This window comes from Phoxinus phoxinus (assembly GCF_949152265.1).
Source record: "Phoxinus phoxinus genome assembly, chromosome: 20".
NCBI lineage: Eukaryota > Metazoa > Chordata > Actinopteri > Cypriniformes > Leuciscidae > Phoxinus > Phoxinus phoxinus.
In genome coordinates this window covers 28,484,778-28,506,745 of record NC_136895.1, presented here as the reverse complement: position 1 = coordinate 28,506,745, position 21,968 = coordinate 28,484,778, and the positions used below count along the sequence as shown (strand labels likewise).

Sequence of the window (21,968 nt, the reverse complement as noted above, 5' to 3'; positions counted from 1 at the left end):
GATATTAATAATTTCACTAATAAGCAAGCTTCATTGCAAGTGACAAAAAGGTCACTTAATATTTTATTCCAAAATTAGAACATTTCTGTAAACGGAAAAGCAGAACGCATTTAAACAGCAGCTTTACACCATACCGCCCATAGACATGTATAAAGGCTAGATGGCTTACCGGCGCTGAGAGCCAATGGGACCCGACGACGTCACACGGCAGCCATCTTAGGACAGGTCCGCTCGTCCAGTTATAACATTAAAGTCTATTGTGCATGTAGTGCTGAAATAACTATATCTTGCTCAATTTTCAACCGATTTTCAAACGGCTTGGTGTGTCATAAACGTCAGGGATGCGGCTATTTAACTGCATACTGCATACATTCAAAACGTGAAGCTACAATTTAAACATCGGCATCAGCACAAATCATAGCCACGTTAATAAGGTTTGTAATAAACCAAACCGTTTGTAAATCCGTCAAGAATTCAGCAAGTTACGAGCATTTGTCACTCACCTTCCGTCCACAGCAGCAGGGAGCAGCAGCGCAGTCTCCTGACCTAAGATGGCCGCCAAGTTGACGACACAGCTGACTCCGCCTTGAGCCATCTAGCCTTTATACATATCTATGATACCGCCTGTCTGCGCCGTCGCTCCCTCCACGTGCATCACGCGCTGTGCGTAGCACCAAGAGCTGAGGGGGCACCAAAATATGAAAAATTAATAATTATAATGCCGATATTATTTCAGTATAGAAATACAGACATCCCAAGTCTCCCGGAAGTTCCGGCAGTCTCTCACATGTTGATAGCGGCTCACTGATGCCCGCAAATTAGTTAAAATCTCTGGAATCTAGAGCGAGCGCGCCCGCGAGACTGAGACTGTGCTCCAAACCGCGCAGCGCGTGCACGGCAGGGAGGGAGAGAGAGCACGAGACCGTGGTGCGCGTGCCTCATGAAGCGCATGTAATATCTCCCGCTGGTGCTACTGTGCTATACCCTTCACATCGCATGTTCCGGCGATGTGACTATCGCTCACTCGCACATCGCGATGTCGATGTTAAAACAGAATATCGTTCAGCCCTAGGGCACACACACAGAGATTTTGTGTTTACACCACTATTTTGTGAATGCGTGCTGGTATTCAGTGACATGTTTCGTTTTGAGGTGGTAGAACAGATTAGTCGTGTGTGTTACCGAACTGTTGCCCCATGCACTCTGTATAGATTGGACCTCACTACATACACCGTCTGTAGCTATAGTCTGTTTGCTGCTGCTCGTCAGACGGCTTAAATCCGAACCAAGTCCAAATAATGGATGTTGCACCGATCTTTTTCACCAGCTCCTCCGTTTCGCTTTCAGCCATGTTTACACAAGATGACGACGAATATGATTAGTTTCAGCCGGTTGCAGCTCGTGGCTCTAAATTTTGCGGGTAGATTGCGTCATCAACATGCATTATCGCGATAGTGCAATAGAATTAAAATCTCTATCGTAGGCCAATTTTGTATCGTTTATATCGCCCATTACTACTTTACATCATTCGATCCAGTTAAGTTTCTATTTTTTTTGTCGCCAAATAAAGAAAATAAACATGATGCGAGTTCTGCCTTCTCTCTGTCAGTGAAGTCCATTCTGAAACGCGTCCGAAAATTAACTAACTCAGCGAATACTTGTCACTCAGGAACGAGAGATTTGTCTTTTTGAAGCTAGAATTCTCTTCTTTTAAATTAAGTAGTTTATATAAAAAACTAGGGATGTTAACCGATGACCGTTTGACCGATGGTTGACCGTATCAACTTTAACCGATCAAAGTTGTCGGTAGTCGGTAAAAAAAAAAAAAAAAAGTTATCTCTAAATTAGGCTATTATAGACAGTGGACTAAACGCTACTACAGTTAGCCATCTCATTCCAAAATCTTTTTGTGTGAAGTGAACAAATCCCTCACTCAATTTTTCATAACTCGCCTGTTTGTACTTAATAAACCAATACAAACATTTGGCGCGAGGTCACAGCGTTTGGGTTCGCGTGCTCACAAGGTTTGCGAAAAGTAAAGGCTACAGGCTAACACACTCGAGGTTAGAGCCAGGGCAGACGACAGGAGGAAGCGTGCAGAGAAGAGTAGTGTGTGGGACCATTTCACCAAACAGAATGACACAGATGTAAGTTGCAACTTGTGTGATACAGTGCTTAACCCCCTGGGGTCGGCAATCACGCCGGCGTGATCTACTCGCTTTTTTTCTTATCAGTGCAAAAGATATTCAAAATACTCTGTTGGTTTTGATCTTACATTTAAGTGTTTTACATCATTCGATCCAGTTAAGTTTCTATTTTTTTTGTGTATACTCACAATAAAAACAAAGTGTTGTGTCTTTCGCCAAATAAAGAAAAATAAACATGATGCGAGTTCTGCCTTCTCTCTGTCAGGGAAGTCCATTCTGAAACGCGTCTGAAAATGAACTGTAACTCAGCGAATACTTGTCACTCAGGAACGAGACATTTGTCTTTATGAAGCTAGAATTCTCTTCTTTTAAATGAAGTAATTTATATTAAAAAACACATATTCTTAGTTTATGTAATCCGTTTGAAACCAAGGAGAGGCGCATTTTTTCGTTCTCTCTTCATTATTTTTAATGAGCTGATGCCGCCACGCCCCCCGGCGCTATTCACATGCTAATAGTTGAGGTGATCTATACGCCTCGCACACGCCCTCCGATCAATGCCATCACGCAGTTTCTCGTCAGATTCACGGATAGTTCATCGCGTTTTGAGGATGGCACGCTTCTCCGGTATAGTCGTCCTTCAGATGATTATGGACAGCGAGGAAGAATTCACCTTTTCCTCAGAGAAACGGTTGCATCTCAGACGGAGAACGGCTGCATTTTCAAGAGCGAATTGATCCCACAGAAGATACAAGTTCGAGTAAGTTGTTTAGTGTTTATATAATTCTTTTCTGATTATATAGAACTCATGTGAATTTTCAGACTATATTTTGCTTAGTTTTGGTTAGCTTTTGACATATTACAGGAAAGATTGCCTTACAATATCCCTAACATTCGTATATGGTCGTGTTTCAATGTGATATTACTCTCTAAACATATTTGTATTATATTTCAATCCGTTTTGATTAGCTTATGACACTGATTATCATGCTAAAAATACTGACTTTTGCGAATATCTGCTTGTAAATATGATTTCGTGCAAATATATTTCAGCCTCCGGTAAAATGTGATAGCCTACTGTCTAAATACTAGACATTATATTTTTATATATAAATGTTCGGTTTTGGTTAGCCTATGACACACGCTAAAATATTGCCACAGATGATTGTGAATACAGGTGTAAATGTTTGAAATGCTGTAAATGCGTGCGCAGATAATGGCCATCAACAGCTCGCGATCTATGGCCCATAAATAGATATTTCTCCGTCCTATGGCCCATCCACAGATATATAGACTACATGCATTGTGCGTCCATACCCATTAATCGCCCATCTTTGGATAATGTATGCTAACACAGTTGTTTTTATTTTTTTAGGAATGTGTTTGCATCACACTCTCCTTCTCCAGCAGAGGGACAGCAGGTGTCGTTCAGGTCTCAATCGAGAATGATGGTAAGTGCACAGACATAATATTTTACTGATGAAATGTAATTGTGTTTACAATATACATAATATACTGGTCATAATATACAAGTAGGGCCTACCTATTCTTGTGTGAAATTACAAAATCGGTTGTCTTTTTCTTAATCCATGGCCATAGTGATTGATAGCGATAATAATACAGTTACTTTGATTGTGTTATCAACAGATGTGACAATGAACATGTCCAAGCACCGGTCCCGAAGAGAGCCATGGCAAACAAGCAACAGGTCCAAGTCCACCCTGTCATGGAAAACCGAGACTGATGTTGACATGGTTGCACAGACTGCGTGATTCCTGCCCGGGAAACTGGACCGCAAGTGACCTCTGTTTACTCACATTCGCCCATGAGTCTGTTTGTAACAGTATACACTACCTTTCTTTCTTTTTTTTAAAGGATGTGTTAAAGTATATAGTTAGGAAAGATTTCTATTTTGAATAAATGCTTTTCTTTTTAATAATAATAATAATAACTGTTTTTCCAACATTGATAATACCTGATTATCAAATCATGATATTAGAATGATTTCTGAAGGATCATGTGACACTGAAGACTGGAGTAAGGATGCTGAAAATTCAGCTTTGATCAAAGAAATAAATTATATTTTAAAGTATATTAAAATAGAAAATCATTATGTTAAATTGTAATAATATTTCACAATATTACTGTTGTTTCTGTATTTTTTATCAAATAAATGCAGCCATCTTCCAAAAATATTAAAAATATTAAAAATGGTAATGTGTCCAAACGTTTGATTGGTACTATATGTTTATATATGTACGGTAGCACTGTGGTCTTGTGAGGCACAACATTTAGTTCCTCCACATAGAGGAATTACAATAAAAACAGATTAAAAAACAAAACCTTTGAATCTCCTCTCATTCTCAGATTCTCCTCTCTGCCTCACAGCACTGTGATGGGGCATTAGCCATTGGGGGAGTGTCTATTGTCTCCCCTCATTCATATTCATGGCCATCAACACCCCTACGCATACAGCAGTGCTGGCACAAAAACTGACTTGCAAAGTTTAAATCATTATATTGTTGTTTTGTGAAAGAGTGATCAGAATGATTTTCACATCATTTTGTAGTAAACATTCTAGCCTACAAGAATGGTAACTCAAAAGTCTTGTGCCAAACTATTCACTATGAGTTATATGAGCTCATTGCAGTGACACATTTTTTCCCAAAACTTACTAACCACGCATAATATTTTTTTTCTATAAAATGCAAACATGTAACTTCGATTTTGCTCACATATTATTGTAGCAGAGTTTGTGCTGCAATACAGCATAATTATGTGTTGGCCAAAGGTATGTTGTAAGTAGCTGAAATAAGCACAAATGTCAGGGCATGTCAAAACCTCTCAAGGGCCCCAAAAACCCCTCAGACCCCAGGGGGTTAAATACAGTAATAGCACATCAACTATGATGTATCACCTGAAAACGCGACACCCGCAAGCCTCTTCGGAGCTGTCATTTTCTTAAATGAGCCGCGGCAATGTTTCAAATGAGCTTCTAAAGCTAGACAAATGCCTTTATTTTCAACGCGATCACCTTGTACCCAATCAATTTCAAAACTAAGGAGCCATTTGTCCTCCGATTACATACAAGCTCCTCGGCGCTGCGTTTGCGGGATTCATGTTTCGCGCTGTAGGGGAAAAAGTGACGTGTGTGTGTGTGAGAGAGAGAGCGGGAGGCAGAGCGGCAGAGAGACGCGACAGAGCTGCGAAATTGCAGGCGCGGCTCGAAATATTTTAAACTAATCGGTTAACCGGCTAATGAGGCTCAGTGCTCGGTCAAGACATTTTTTTTGTTTTCGCCATCCCTATAAAAACAAATATTCTCAGTTTATGTAATCCGTTTGAAACCAAGGAGAGGCACAGTTTTTCGTTCTCCCTTCATTATTTTTAATGAGCTGAGGCCGCCACGCCCCCGGCGCTATTCACATGGTAATAGTTTAGGTGATCTATATGCATCGCACATGCCCGCGATCAATGCCATGAAAACACGCAGTTTCTTCGTCAGATTCACTGATAGTTCATCACGTTTTGAGGATGGCACGCTTCTCCAGTAAAGTCGCCCTTCAGATGATTCTGGACAGCGAGGAAGAATTCACCTTTTCCTCAGAGGAAGAAGATTGCAATCAAGACGACGAACGGCTGCATTTTCAAGAGCGAACTTCCCGCCGAGGATACAAGTTCGGAGTAAGTTGTTTAGTGTTATATCATTCTTTTTCTGATTATATAGAACTCATATTAATTTTCAGACTATATTTTGCTTAGTTTTGGTTAGCTTTTGACATCTTACAGGAAAAATTGCCTTACAATATCCGGGCTAACATTCGTGTATATGCCATAATATACTATATGGTCGTGTAAACTGTTTCAATGTGGTATTACTCTCTAAACATATTTGTATATATATTTCACTCCGTTTTGATTAGCTTATGACACTGATTATCATGCTAAAAATACTGACTTATGCGTAATGTAGCTTATTTGCGAATATCTGCTTAGGTGTAAATATGATTTAGTGCAAATATATTTCAGCCTCCGGTAAAATATGATACTGTCTAAATACTAGACAGTAGACATCATATTTTTTATATATAAATGTTCGGTTTTGATTAGCCTATGACACTTATCTTGCTAAAATATTGCCTTATGCACAGATGATTGTGAATACAGGTGTAAATGTTTGAAATGTTCTAAATGCATGCGGTCTGTATGGCCCATCAACAGATACTCGCGGTGACGTGGTCTATGGCCCATAAATAGATATTTCTCCGTCCTATGGCCCATCAACAGATATATACATGCATTGTGCGTCCATACCCATTAATTGCCCATCTTTGGATAATGTATGCTAACAGGTTTTTAATTTTTTTTTAGGAATGTGTCTGCATCACGCTCTCCTCCTCCAGCACCACAGAGGGGCACCTGCGCAGGTGTCGTTCAGGTCTCAGTGCGCATCGAGAACCGTGCACAGACGTAATATTTTACTGATGAAATGTAATTGTGTTTACATCGTCATAATATACAAGTAGGGCCTACCTATATTCTTGTGAAATGACAAAAACTGTTGTCTTTTTTTTAATCCATGGCCATTAGTGATTGATAATGATAATAATACAGTTTCTTTGATTGTGTTAGCAACAGATGTGACGATGAACATGTCCAAGCATCTGTCCCGAAGAGAGCCAAGGCAAACAAGCAGGCAAGCAACAGGTCCAAGTCCACCCTGTCGTGGAAAACCGAGACTGATGTGGACATGGTTGCACAGACTGTGCGATTCCTGCCCGCACGGGAAACTGGACCGCAACTGAGCTCTGTTGACTCACATTCGCCCATGAGTCTTTTCAAACTATTTTTTTCAGAAAGTGCTGTGTCAACTCTGTGCCACAACACCAATGCTCAGGCTGCCAAGGCAACTGCAAAGGGCTGCAAATATAAATGGACAGATGTCAGCATCAGTGAGATGTACCGTTATATTCGGCTGCTGTTTTACATGGCCATGGTGAAGGTCCGCTCAATCAGAGACTACTGGCGGCAATCCGGTTATTTAGCAGCTTATACAGTTATATATAGGTTATGTCTATATAGGTTATATAGGTAAATGTAGAATTTTATATAGGTATCTGTCAAAAGTTTGCAAAATGTTTTTATGTTTTTAGAAGAAGTCTCTTATGCTCATCAACTCTGCATTTATTTGATAAGAAAATGCAGAAAAAAACAGTGATATTGTAAAATAGTATTACAATTTAAAATAGCCTAACTGTAAAAATAGCCTTCAATCTTCAATGTCACATGATCCTTCTGATATGATTTTTTTTTTAAAATCAGTGTTGGAAACAGTTGTTGCTTATTATTTTTTATAACCTGTGATAGTTTTTTCAGGATTCTTTGATGAATAAAAAAATATTAAAGAACAGCATTTATTTAAAATATTTTGTAACAGTATACACTACCTTTCTTTCTTTTTTTGAAAGGATGTGTTAAGTGATAGTAATGACTTATAATGTTAGGAAAGATATTTTATTTTGAATAAATGCTGTTCTTTTTAATCAGTGAATCCTGAAAAAAGTATCACAGGTTATAAAAAAATATTAAGCAGCACAACGGTTTCGAACATTGAATAATACCTGATTATCATATCAGGATATTATACTGATTTCTGAAGGATCATGTGACACTGAAGACTGGAGTAATGATGCTGAAAATTCAGCTTGTATAAATAAATTATATTTTAAAGTATATTAAAATAGAAAATCATTATTTTAAATTGTGATATTTCACAATATTACTGTTGTTTCTGTATTTGTTTTAATCAAATAAACACAGCCTTCCAAAAATATAAAAAATGGTAACGTGTCCAAACGTTTGACTGGTACTATATGTTTATATATGTACGGTAGCACTGTGGTCTTATGAGGCACAACATTTAGTTCCTCCACATAGAGGAATTACAATAAAACAGATTGAAAAACAAAACCTTTGAATCTCTTCTCATTCTCAGATTCTCCTCTCTGCCTCACAGCACCGTGATAGGGCATTAGCCATTGGGGGAGTGTCTATTGTCTTCCCACATTCATATTCATGGCCATCAACATGCCTACGCATACAGCAGTGCTGACACAAAAACTGACTTAAGTTTAAATCGTTATATTGTTGTTTTGTGAAAGAGTGATCAGAATGATTTTCACATCATTTTGTAGTAAACATTCTAGCCTACAAGAATGGTAACTCAAAAGTATTGTGCCAAACTATTCAGTATGCGTTATATGGGCTCATTGCAGTGACAATTTTTTCCCCAAAATTTACTAACCACGCATACATTTTTTTTTTCTATAAAATGCAAACATTTAACTTCCATTTTGCTCACATATTATTGTAGCAGAGTTTGTGCTGAATACAGCATAATTATGAGTTGGCCAAAGGTATGTTGTAAGTAGCTGAAATAAGCACAAATGTCAGGGCATGTCAAAACATCTCAAGGGCCCCAAAAAACCCTCAGACCCCAGAGGGTTAAATTACAGACAGATAGACGATAAACTTTCAGAGGTTAAAATGTGCTTGTTCGTTTATTTTATGTATAACTCAATATGAATTATCCAATATCCATATGCAGAATTATCACATTAATGATAAACTAAATGCTTTGGAAATAATCCGTTAATGTCCATTGCAGATATAGATATGTGTATAACTAGGTTGCAGATGCAATCAATAGAAACAGACAATTATAAGCTTATTATATAAGCTGTGCATTATAATATCACGCAGTGAAAGCATGCACTCTTAAAGCGCACGTGCAGGAGTTTATCATACTATCTGGGGGAAAAATGCTTCAGCCACAAACTCTGACACACACAATGACCACAAACATCCAGCAGAAGCTGTTTATCCCCCCAGCAGATCAAACCACATTTCTGTAGATAAACAAAGAGAAAAAAACATTACAGGTTTGTGGCACTTCATGCTACCAACACTATTTAGCATGACTAATTACTCTACTCTTGTCAGCCCAACTGGAAATGTTGAGCTGAACAATATTGTGTGAATGAGTGCACATGTAAGAGTAAATCCGTATGGCAAGCTGTTTTAGTGCTAGGCCAACTGGCTTGGGTTATAGAGTCAGCTGACGGGGTTTTCCCATCTCTCTCTGCATGATAGTGAGGATTGGGTTTAAGAAAACTGGCTCAGCTCTCTCACCATGGTCAGCATCACTTCATGTGATTCATGCTTGTCTATGCTACCAACACTCGCTTCACACGACTGGCTGCATTTAAGTGCTGCATGTGTTATCGTGCGCTATAAGTGTGTGTGCAGGCTGGCGAGGCGTGTCCTCCTTCGGGCACAGACCAAGAGCACTACACCCTCAAGTGGCAAGCCTCGTGTGGCAGAGGTTCGGCCGAGTGGAAGTGGATCTGTTTGCTTCGAGCATGACTACGCATTGCCCGCTCTGGTTCTCCCGGTCTCCTTCGTTGCCTCTGGGAGAGGATGCTCTGGCACAGGAGTGACCCAGGACCAGCCTTTATGCCTTCGCTGATCTGACTGCTCTCAGCGGTTCTGCTCAGAGTACAGACGGACGAAGTGAGACATCTGATGATGGCGGTCCCGTTCTGGCCCACTCAGACAGGGTTCTCAGGCCTCATCCACACTACTGCGCTTTAGTTTAGAAACGGAGAATTAAAACGAATACGATCTCCATCCACACCAGCGTTTTAGCTGCGTATTAGAATTGATCTCCGTCCACATTAAAACGACTGAAAACGTGGATTACGTGACCATTGATCAACACTGGGCAGGCGGTGCACAACAGCTTCTAGCAAAGACATCAACGTCAGTAACGCTTGTAATTGTAATGCGTTATCCATGTTGCAGTCACGAACGTTACGTAGTCCAGGCTGTTTTTGTATGTTTTCTTCCCGGGGACGGGTCATGTGATGGGTGGCTGACGAATCAGGGAAGGATACGCCATGACTGATGACACCCAATCATAGAGCCGAGCGTGAGCCTCTGCGTCATCGTTTCTATTGTCCTCCGTTTTGACCGTCTTCACTAAAACGCCCTCCGGAGATTCAAAACACTAAACGGGGTCGGCAGCGTTTCTAAACTTCTCCGTTTTAGGTCTTCTTTTTTGCCGTTGTAGTCTGGACGGGAGGTACAAACTTAGCAAAAGATCTCCGTTTCTAAACGAAAACGCAGTAATGTGGATGGGTTCTCAGATCTGGTCAGTCTGTCCTCTGGCCCAACCTGCTGATTTGGCAACCTCACCCTTATTTATGGTAACTGTGGGTGTGACATATTAAATTTAATAAAATAATTAGAGACTCTTGAATCTCAGTGATAAAACTTAATTCATGAGGACAGGCAGAGACATACAGAGAAATAAACGTGACACCAAATAATTAAAGCATTCTTTGATAATCTACAGTATTAGACAGTATTACTCATTAAAGATCACTTGGAGGAAGTATAAACGGCAAAACAAATTAATTATTTTTGAAACGGTAATAGTGTAAAGACAGATGCAGTTGTTGTGATCAGATCATCATTTGTGAGAAACGGAGTCACAGAGTTTAATGATTGTTCTGTGAAACGTGTAAATCACGTCACCTCAGATTCCTGCAACACAAACACAAAGAGTCAGAGGAGTAAAACAACCCTGATGAAAATGACATCAAAATTAATGAAAGAAATTGCTGCAAATTCATCATGAGAACTGATAATGTTTTGAGAACATTATTCAGAAACCATGAGCAAATTTAGTATTATGAATTACAGAATAATAATACAACACAAAACACAACCTTACAAAACAAACATACACTACAATATACAAAACAAAATAAATAAAAGAAATGCTCAACCTGTCCCCCACACCCACAAACCACAGTAGAAATACAAAAACTCAACATCATAAAAACTGTGTAAATTTTAGGACATCCTCAGATCTATAGTATCAGTGCTGTAAAGAATTTGAATAAATGTAATTAGTAACTACTGAACTACTGCTAACATCAGATGCTCGAAGACTTACTCAAGTCGTATTGGAATTGGTTACTTGTAACTTGTAATGGAGTAATTTGTTTGCTGTAAGGTATGTACTTTTATTCAAGTATGGTTTAAGTACTCTTTACACCTCTAAATAATATATAATAGATTATACAATATGTATTACTTTAAAGCAGCAGCTTTACAGTATATTAAACATTGAAAATGTTTAATGACTTGAATGTCGAGCTGAATCTGGCCGAGCATGTAAGTCTCATCGCACCGGCACTCAGTTTGTGTGTCTTAAATTAGTTGCTTACATTTACAAAATGAGCCGATAGCAGACATAAGCCATTTTAATCAAAATAAAGGTCCAAGTGTTATAAAATCTCCACGAAACTTAATGAAATGTTTAGTGAAATTAGAAAATATTTAATAATAATAATAATAATACATAGGTTTTTTATAGCGCTTTACAGGGAAACTCAGACGCTTTACAAATAATCAAGCAACAGAAAAAATATATATAAAAATAAATAAGGATAAATAAAGATGGGAGAGTATAGTTTTTATGTGTTTAAGAGATTATTAATTAAGTTATATAGCCTACATGTTTTTATATCAACATATTTTGTTCTAATGTCACAAGTAATAATTAGTTGCCATGTAGTTGCAAAGTTACTTATAGTCTACAGAATGTTCAAAAGGGACCATCAAAATAAAGTGTGACCGACTCTTCTCACCGTTGATTCCTGATGGTTAAGAAGACAATTACTCGAGTCGCCCCCTGACGTTTCACAGAATAGTACAATGGCGAGCGCGTCGAGTATAAACGTCTCATCCGTTTGGGGAGGTGCGCGCGCAGTCTGCGGAGCCAGGCGAAAGTATAAACAAGGCTTCAAGCGGCCTTAGAGGTCCGTGTACTTTTTGATAGTTTGTTTTTCAATTTTAAATTAAATGAGCAAAAACGAAAACGTGCCTTTATTAGTTTTTTCACAGGTCAAAAAGGGATAAATGACTTCAAAATCCGTTTTGCACACGTGGGCGTTCATGAGACGCCACTTTCAGCCGATTGGTCGAGCAAATCTGAGCCTGTGACGTCATCAGTAATTCCTCAGGTCTGTTCAACAAAACAATAGTCCTATGGCTCTGCACTGCTTCTTATACAGGGCAGGTCCTAGATTGGGCTTTCTTCTATGCAACTTAACGCGTTTCACAGAAAAATTATTACAGAAATATTAAATATTATTCTGCACCCAGCCGGCTTTATTTAGCTGTGAAGAGTTAAATCTGCTAGACAGCGCAGAGCGGGTGAAGCACAGACCAATGTTCAGTCAAGTGTAAATACGCAGCAGTCATAACTCATAATTCATAACAGTTTTGGACAAGGGGTGGTCATTTGCAAATACCGTGTAATGTAAAACTGCTGATGGTGGTGGGTACCGATGATGGTAAATAAATGTTTTACTGTAAAAAATGCTAAAAAAATGTTTCTTTGTTTAATAGAAGTGAGTTTGTCTTTGATAACAACAACAAAACTATCAAATAACACTGTGAACCATGTATACGAACTATGTGTCTATTGGTTTGTCAAGTTGTCATAACAAAGACATCTCAAACAATGTCCTATTTTGCATTAAAATTTCATAATTGAGCGAAGGACACTTAACGACAGTTGCCAAATAAAACCTCCTTCATATTCATGATGTGTGTCATGTCAGTCTTATGCACAACTCCAAGTAAAGTGTTACCGTTTAGTTAATGCATCTTGATTTAAGAATTTTTTGATATTTCAAGTAAAGTGTTTCCCTCGTTTCACAGTATTCGTCATAATACTGAACACAGCGCCATCTAGAGGCTTTCTTGAGTAACGACACAATCACTGGATCTCATTACAGAGACTGAGTAAATAACTCCTGATAACATGTGAGTTCAGGGTGAGCCACTAGATGGAGGAGTTGCTCCTCAGACGAGACCAGAGACAAATCACACTAGAGATTTAAAGACTTTATCGTTCCCTGTTGGAGGAAATGGAGCATCGATATGTTGTTTATGTATTTCACTGTGATCTCAAATTATATTATGTGTCCCAAATCAGTGATTTCTCATGTTACAGCAGAAGCTGGGAAAGTTGTTTGTTTATTATTGTGTTAAAATAAATTGAGATAATAATAATGTAAACATTTACAAATAATGTTTCAAATAATATTTTAATAATGTAAAGCTTTATATGCTCCACACTTCTGAAATCTTTAAACTATATATAAAGTCTGTATTCCTCCAGGAGGCGCTCAACATAATAAATGTAATAAAACATGGAGAGACTCTTGAACCTCAGAGTGAGAAACTTTATTGATAAAGGCAAGAAAATACATACAGCAAATATACAGCAGTAGTAAAGTGAGATCTGTGTCTCTTTATTTTCTATCTGAGAAAAATATAAACCATAAAGACTAACACAAGATTTTTTTAAAAATCCAAAAATAATCAAGCTCAAATATTCAGTATTAATTATGACAAAAACACACTTGAAGAACCTTTAAAGTTCAGCGTTCTGCTTTAGATTTCGATACTTCCTGAAAAATATGAACACATTAAGGCATAAATATATCTGACATACATTAATATATGCAAAATCAGTTTGTGAGAATGACATCATCAGTCATGTACCTGATGTGTGAATATGTGCTTGATCTTGTTCAGCTCTTCTGGATCTGATGTCATAAACCACAATACTGACAGTAGCCACGCCCACCAGAGCAGAGAGGACCAATCGGATCACAGCTTCAGTAGGACCACAACAGTGGACAGAGTCTGAGGAATAAACACATCAGACTGAGATCAGATCAGTCAATAAACACTAATATCAGCGCTGACATCAACTAATATTTATGAATTAGTGTTGTCACTGTACCAAAATTTCAGTATTCGGTACCGATACCAGTGAAAATCCACGGTTCTCGGTACCAAAGCTAATTTAGATTAAATTTGCATATAAAGTGTATATCCATTTGTTAGATAACATTAGATCAAATGACCTAACAATAGTTATATACACTGAAGCAATTATTATCCTTGGGGTAATTTAAAAATGTAGCCTAATACATTTTTAAAATCAAAAGTTGTATCTGTTCATGAACAATCAAGTGTTTGTATTAAATAACATTCACAAACATACATTAATGTTGTAAAAATATATTGTTCACTCAATGTGTTGGTTAGATAAGGCATTAAGTAATGTTAATGAATGGTATCTTATTGTAGTGTTACCAACTAAACAGGAGATAAAACGTGTTTTATTTGACTTGACTGACCTTAATTTAATCCAAAATGCGTTCATATTTAATTTTAAAAGGCCTTTTAAACTAGATACAACCGCACACGATAGGGGTGAAGTCAGGTAAAGTGGGACACTTTTTGGTAAATGGAATTTTAAACAACCTAAATCAGTTAGAATGTATTAAAATTGTATGTGTTTTGTTTAAATAGATTGTAATGAAGGCCACTATGGTTACATTTTCCCAATTTATGTATTTATTAACAAACTGTTCATCTTTAAACACCATCTGACACCCTCTTCAGCAAACTGGAAGCAATCAGGTTGAGTGGGACACTTTGTTAGGGAAAGTGGGACACTATTTTATGGTTAAAATGAACCTGAGAAATACAAACCCAATTCCAATGAAGTTGGGATGTTGTGTAAAAGGTAAATAAAAACAGAATACATGCATTGAAAATGTGTGGCGCATTATGAAGCGCAATACAACAATGGAGATCTTCAATTAATTAATACTTGGAAGGATTTTTTTTTAAATTCATTTCTGGAACTAATGCAAAAACATTCTAAACTTCACTACATTCAATGAATGGAACTTTCATTAAGCCTACATTCTTTTACCACCTTTGATCAACTTCAGTGAACACATCCAAGACAGATGAAGTCATCGTCATCCATAAGTCCGTTGAGCTCTCCACAGGACTCATGATACCACCGTTGGCAGTGGCAGCAAGCCACCCATTCCTCATTGGCCTTTGGGTCACTTGCATCCCCATAGACCCCCTTGCAACCAGTACAGGGGTCACTTCCCTGAACTGTTTGCAGGGGAGGAACGGCAGCTTCAATAAGGTCTGAGAACTTACAATGGAAGCCCACTCAGCTGTCCCACTCAACCTGAAAAGCACTGTCCCACTCAACCTAACACTGTCAGGTTGAGTGTGACAGTGCTGTGAATCTAATTTTCACAAATATTTTATACAGTTAGATGCTCATTGTTATTTATCTCTAATACACACAGTCTAAATATATGTAAAAGCAAAAGTTGTTTTGTTACATCATAAGTGATAGAATTATCTACCTTATTATTCTAAAATAGCTTTACACTTGCCGGGTGGCTTACCGTGAGGTCTCAGGAGTCAAGCAATTTGAAAAATAACAACTGGACCACATCTGTGATGTCACACCAATCACAACCTTTTTTTCATATTCAATAGACATTCAGCTACAACACAGTAACAATATTGTTGTGATTGGCTTACAAAATTAACCCTTTACAGTACCCAAAAGCTTAAGTGTCCCACTCAACCTGATGTCCCACTCTACCTGAATTCACCTACCTCTTTAGGGGCCGTTCACATATCGTGTTTTATGCGCGTGCAAATTTTTTACTTCAAATGTAGACGCGCGGCTTATAATAGAAGCATCTCAACAGGTCATGTGACAAAAACCAGCGGCCTTTCCGTAACAACATGGAAAGCTCGGCCGAACAGCTGATCATAGCTGTACAGGGCGGCTTTTTATTTCTCACCTCAATGAATATATCTAGTAGCTAGTAAAGCTAATGCAAGGGCTAGAAATCAATTAATTATTTGATGATACTTCCTCGTCATCATGGAGAGCGCAGTTTGCACCGCTTTCTCCTTTCCACAAGCGCGTGCTTTCCCGTTGCGTCTGCCGTTGCTATGCAACCATGAACAGAGGCGCGCCTGGAAAACGAATTTGCACGCGCAAAAAACGCGCTATGTGAACGATTCATTCCTCCTTTCTGGTCAACAAGTGGATTAAGAACCACCGCATTAGCAGAGCCGCCGGTCGCTGTGTGTTTATGAAGAGGACGCAACTGTGCACCTTTCGGACATCGCATCAAGAACCGGATTAACCCGATACTTCGGTACCACCGGTACTTAAGAAAAGCTGGTACCGTAACCATTAAATTTTTTTAGTACTGAAATGGTACCGAAGTACCGGGTCTTTTGACAACACTATTGTCACGTGAATACACAGAAATATGATCAAATCTAATCAACAATATTATATTCGGTTCCAATTGAGTTTTATACGGTCTGTCATCTCAAACTATAAACGATTCAACAATTCAATATGTAAATAGTAAATAATAATATTTGAAGGAGAAGAAATATTATCTCTACTCACCATAGACAGAAACATTGAATACTTTTGATGAGAAACTTTCTGAAAACATCTGTAGTTTATAATATCCAGCATGTTCAGTTGTGGTGTTTGTGACGGTCAGAGATCCAGTTTGATTGTCCAGCTTCAGTCTGTCTCTGAATCTCCCATCAAGAACATCTTCATATACAGTGATTCTGTCGGCCGGTTTATTGATTTCTGCTATTAAAGTGTTTTCATCTCCAAATCTCCACTGAATCACATCATCATCCTTCATTTCAGTGAGACCAGAGTTTAGAGAGACTGAATCTCCCTCCGTCACTGACACTGACGTCACTTCATCTGTCAAACACACACAGAACAAACAGAAACAGGGTTTGTCACAGATTAATACTGTTAAATCACTTTATAATGGTTTACTAGATTGAATAGTTTAAAATTTACATTTAAAATAAACAATATAAAATAACAAAAACAAAATTGTGTGTGAATTAATTTAATATGTGTCATTAAAAAACAAGTGTAAACGTTTTTGAACTCACCAAAGACAGTGAGAATGAATCTCTTGATGTCACTGTTGATCTGTAGTTTATAAACTCCTTCGTGTTCAGTTGTGGTGTGTGTGACGGTCAGAGATCCAGTTTGATTGTCCAGCTTCAGTCTGTCTTTGAATCTCCCATCAAGAACATCTTCATATACAGTGATTCTGTCGGCCGTTACATTGATTTCTGCTATTAAAGTGTTTTCATCTCCAAATCTCCACAGAATCACATCATCATCCTTCATTTCAGTGAGACCAGAGTTTAGAGAGACTGAATCTCCCACCTTCACTGACACCAGGACTGAATTACCAAACACACACACACACACACACGCGCGCACACACACACACACACACACACACACACACACACGGTTCATCACAGATTTAGATGGTCACTTGATGGTTTATAAAATTAAATAGTTTGAAATTTAAATTTGAAATAAATATCATTATTAAGCAACAGAAGCAAAATGGAGTTTGAATTATTAATGGTGTCTTTGTGCTGATTAAAATATAAAACAAGTGCAACAAATATTTAACTTACCGTAGACAAACAGACTGAATCTCAAGATCTCACTGAAGGTCTGTAGTTTATAATCTCCAGCATGTTCAGTTGTGGTGTGTGTGACGGTCAGAGATCCAGTTTGATTGTCCAGCTTCAGTCTGTCTCTGAATCTCCCATCAAGAACATCTTCATATACAGTGAATCTGTCGAACCGTTTATTGATTTCTGCTATTAAAGTGTTTTCATCTCCAAATCTCCACTGAATCACATCATCATCCTTTATTTCAGTGAGACCAGAGTTTAGAGAGACTGAATCTCCCTCCATCACTGACACCAGTACCAGGTCTTCTTTATAAGTAGGATCACCACCAGCCACTCCTGCAGAACAGAGTTTTTCACAGATTAAAGTTTTAAAATCTCTTGATGTTGGTTTGATGAAGCTTCACTAAAATACTTTTAATCATTTAAATGTGACATTAATAATATTCTGCAGTAGTACAAAGACAAAAGATGAAGAATGAAAAGAGAAATATATTTATATATGGAACAATAACTAAAAAAGATACTTTTACTTTAATGTTTAATATCACACTAAAACTAATGCCCTTAGTTTTACAATACTTACAGAATAAATAATAGGTAACAGTTTATTTTACAGTGTCCTTGATACATATGCTACATGTACTTACCATAGTAATAAGAGAAAATTATGCATTATTACATGCAACTAACCCTCAACCAAACCCTATTCCTACCCTAACCCTATAGTACATGCAGTTAATCAATATTACTTAAATGTATAATTACACTGTAACATTGACACCTTCAAATAAAGTGTAACCAAATAATGAGTTAATTCTTCTGGTTATTACCCCTGTATTCCTAAATACATGTTTTAGGTACACTATAATTGCTGAAAGTTACGCTGTAAATGTGTTTTAAATGCGCAGTATTTGCGGGCTGTAATGTAAAGTGTTATCAAGCAAACTCCAGCAGCTCGAGCTCTTACTAGAACCAGGAAGTGACATCATATCAGCCGTTCTGTCAACACTGCGTTGGCTCTCTATCAAACATCACATACATTTCAAAATCCTGATGATTACTATAAACTACTATTACTATCAGAGTTTAGAGTGACGGAAATAAACAATATCATAAACAATGAAAAGAAAAAATGGAGTTTAATTTAATTGTGTCATTAAAAACAGGAGAAACCGATCGGCTATTTAACCCTTTCACGCGAGATTCTGACTGGGTGAGTTTTTTCAAGGCATTTATTTTAGAAAGTTTCCCGCTTATTGTTTCAATGGCGATCCGTCATGCTGGTCATGATCTTGATTTTAAATGTGAGATGGTCGCCGCCATGTTTGTTTGCGCCGCAGTTCAAATCGTCTCAACAGTTTCTGACAGTCATGTGACGTCACTGATCATTGAATCCCATATGTGGGACCGTATCACTCAAAAGGTTTACTCACTGTAGAGAGAGAGAACGAAACTCTTTCTCACACTGTTGATCTGTAGTTTATAAACTCCAACATGTTCAGTTGTGGTGTGTGTGACGGTCAGAGATCCAGTTTGATTGTCCAGCTTCAGTCTGTCTCTGAATCTCCCATCAAGAACATCTTCATATACAGTGAATCTGTCGGCCGTTACATTGATTTCTGCTATTAAAGTGTTTCCAAACCTCCACTGAATCTCATCATCATCCTTCATTTCAGTGAGACCAGAGTTTAGAGAGACTGAATCTCCCACCATCGCTGACTTCACTTCATAATCACCAAACGCTCCTGAAGAACAGAGTTTTTCACAGATTAAAGCTTTAAAATCTCTTGATGTTGGTTTTGATGAAGCTTCACTAAAATACTTTTAATCATTTAAATGTGACATTAATAATATTCTGCAGCAGTAAAGACAAAATATGAAGAATGAAAAGAGAAATAGATTTATAAATGGAACAATAACTAAAAAAATATACTTTTACTTTAATGTTTAATGTCACACTAAAACTAATGCTGTAGATTATCTGGGCTTCATGTTTATATTATTTAATTTAATCAATCCATAATTTAGTTTAGAGCTGAATTCAAACTTGATCTGACAGTAAAATCACAGTTAAATTATTTATATGAGAATAACAGTGAATGTTGATCCTCTCGAACTAATTTAACCACTAATTTATCACACGGTACCAGAACAGAAACTACTGAAGTCATAAAAACAAACTTAAAACTCACCAACCAAATGCCCAAAACAGTTTTTAAATAGATATAGAATAGATGAGAAAAAATAAAATAAAGTGTTATTAACTTGATGGACCAAAAGAGTAAAAGCAACACTTAAATGTTCAGTCGCAGAAGTCACACTTTCCCTGTAACTACATGAACAAGAGAATATTTATACAGTATTTCAGCAAAAGTTGCAATAGTTTTAGTTCTCAGTGCACTTTTGTTAAAAGAAACTGTATAAATGCACAGATATACCCTATAATTTTCAAAAAGCGTATATGTATTGGTATTATTATTACTAGAAGGTTTGCAGTGTATGTTCTCGCTCAATTTCTCTCAAATGTAAGATTGTTGTATCATAATATTAGAATAAGATCCCCTTAGTTTTACAATACCTACAGTATAAATAATGAGTTAATTATTCTGGTTATTACCACTTTATTTCTAAAACTTAGCATGTTGTAGGTACGCTATAATTACTGAAAGTTACGCTGTAAATGTGTTTTAAATGCGCAGTATTTGCAGCGGTTTAATATAATTTTGTCATTAAAAACAGGAGAAACCGATCGGCTATTTAACCCTTTCACGCGAGATTCTGACTGGGTGAGTTTTTTCAAGGCATTTATTTTATAACGTTTCCCGCTTATTGTTTCCATGGCGATCCGTCATGCCGTCATCTTGATTTAAAATGTGAGATGGTCGCCGCCATGTTTGTTTGTGCCGCAGTTCAAATTGTCATATGTGGGGCCGTATCACTCAAAAGGTTTACTCACCGTAGAGAGAGAGATCGAAACTGTTGATCACACCATTGATCTGTAGTTTATAAACTCCTTCGTGTTCAGTTGTGGTGTGTGTGATGGTCAGAGATCCAGTTTGATTGTCCAGCTTCAGTCTGTCTCTGAATCTCCCATCAAGAACATCTTCATATACAGTGAATCTGTCGAACCGTTTATTGATTTCTGCTATTAAAGTGTTTTCATCTCCAAATCTCCACAGAATCACATCATCATCCTTCATTTCAGTGAGACCAGAGTCTAGAGAGACTGAATCTCCCTCCTTCACTGACACAAACTCACCAAACAAACCTGAAGAACAGTTTTTCACAGATTAAAGCTTTAAAATCACTCGATGTTGGTTTGATGAAGCTTCACTAAAATACTTTTAATAAATGTGAAGTGATGAAAATGAGATAAACCGTTTTACATAATCAATAACCACATTAAAAAAGATTTCAATCGACTTTAATCTCAAATAAGAGAGTTATCTCTCAGCAAAATCACACATTATTTGTTTCTACACAAGAATAACAGTGAATGTTAACCAGTAATTTATCAAACCTGAACAGAAACAACTTAAAACATAAAAACTCACCATCCAGACGCCACAAACACAAACAGAGCGAAAGTAATTTGAGAATCATTTTCTTCATCGGTTCACTGGAAAGCCGACGATAGTAACTCTTAATGTCTAAACACTCAGATTGATCAGAAAGACTGAACTGAGATATTTATCTGGTTGTGTGTGAATCCTCCCCCAACCTCAGTTAGTTTCCGCTCACACATCCGTCTCCTTTAACATCACGAACATCAACAAGCTTTTGCTGATCTTACATTTTCAAATGAATTCTGGCCCTGAATGAAAACTAACAGCAGAAGAGTGAAATATTGGATTAGATATCTGTGTGTTATTTAGTGCTGTGAGCTGTCAATCAAATGGTACAGTCTAAATCCGGACTGAAAATCCTTGCAGATATAATTTCTTTCAAGAAAAGAACACAGTTGTGAGGATACTGCTTTTTCTAATATCTTTGACAGAAAAGGCAGATTCGAGATCGGCCTGTAATTGACTAATTCTGTAGGATCAAGTTGTGTTTTTTTAACAAGCGGTTTAATCATGGTTAGCTTAAAGGTTTTTGGTACGTATCCTAGAGACAAAGATGAATTAATGATATTAAGAAGAGGATCTATGACATATGGAAGCATCTCTTTCAGTAGCTTAGTCGGTATAGTGTCTAACATACAAGTTGTCGATTTAGATGAATTAACGATTTTGCTAAATTATTCCTCTCCTATAGCAACAAATGAATCAAATTTTCCTTCAGGGAGACTACAATGCACTCCCTGGTGCGATACTGTATTAGACGGTTGCATAGTTATAATTTTGT

The 21,968-nt window shown here is 37.5% G+C and overlaps 2 protein-coding genes and 1 long non-coding RNA gene across 3 annotated transcripts in view; 1 reads left to right on the top strand and 2 right to left on the bottom strand.

Moving 5' to 3' along the window:
- LOC306988040 overlaps positions 1-21,968 on the bottom strand; it is a 403,025-nt gene that overhangs the window by 319,574 nt on the left and 61,483 nt on the right. The gene's annotated exons all lie outside the window — the stretch shown is intronic.
- LOC306988038 (uncharacterized protein) lies at positions 988-5,396 on the top strand. The gene is made up of 3 exons (XM_079592742.1): positions 988-2,907; positions 3,523-3,598; positions 3,795-5,396. The coding sequence occupies exons 1-3, from the start codon at positions 2,656-2,658 to the stop codon at positions 3,917-3,919; spliced, it is 453 nt and encodes a 150-aa protein (XP_079448868.1). The 5' UTR covers positions 988-2,655; the 3' UTR covers positions 3,920-5,396.
- Positions 16,927-19,292, bottom strand: LOC306988773 (uncharacterized protein; the record flags this gene model as incomplete). Its single annotated transcript, XM_079593922.1, has 4 exons — positions 16,927-16,949; positions 17,073-17,372; positions 17,619-17,957; positions 19,055-19,292. The coding sequence occupies 4 exons, from the start codon at positions 19,290-19,292 to the stop codon at positions 16,927-16,929; spliced, it is 900 nt and encodes a 299-aa protein (XP_079450048.1).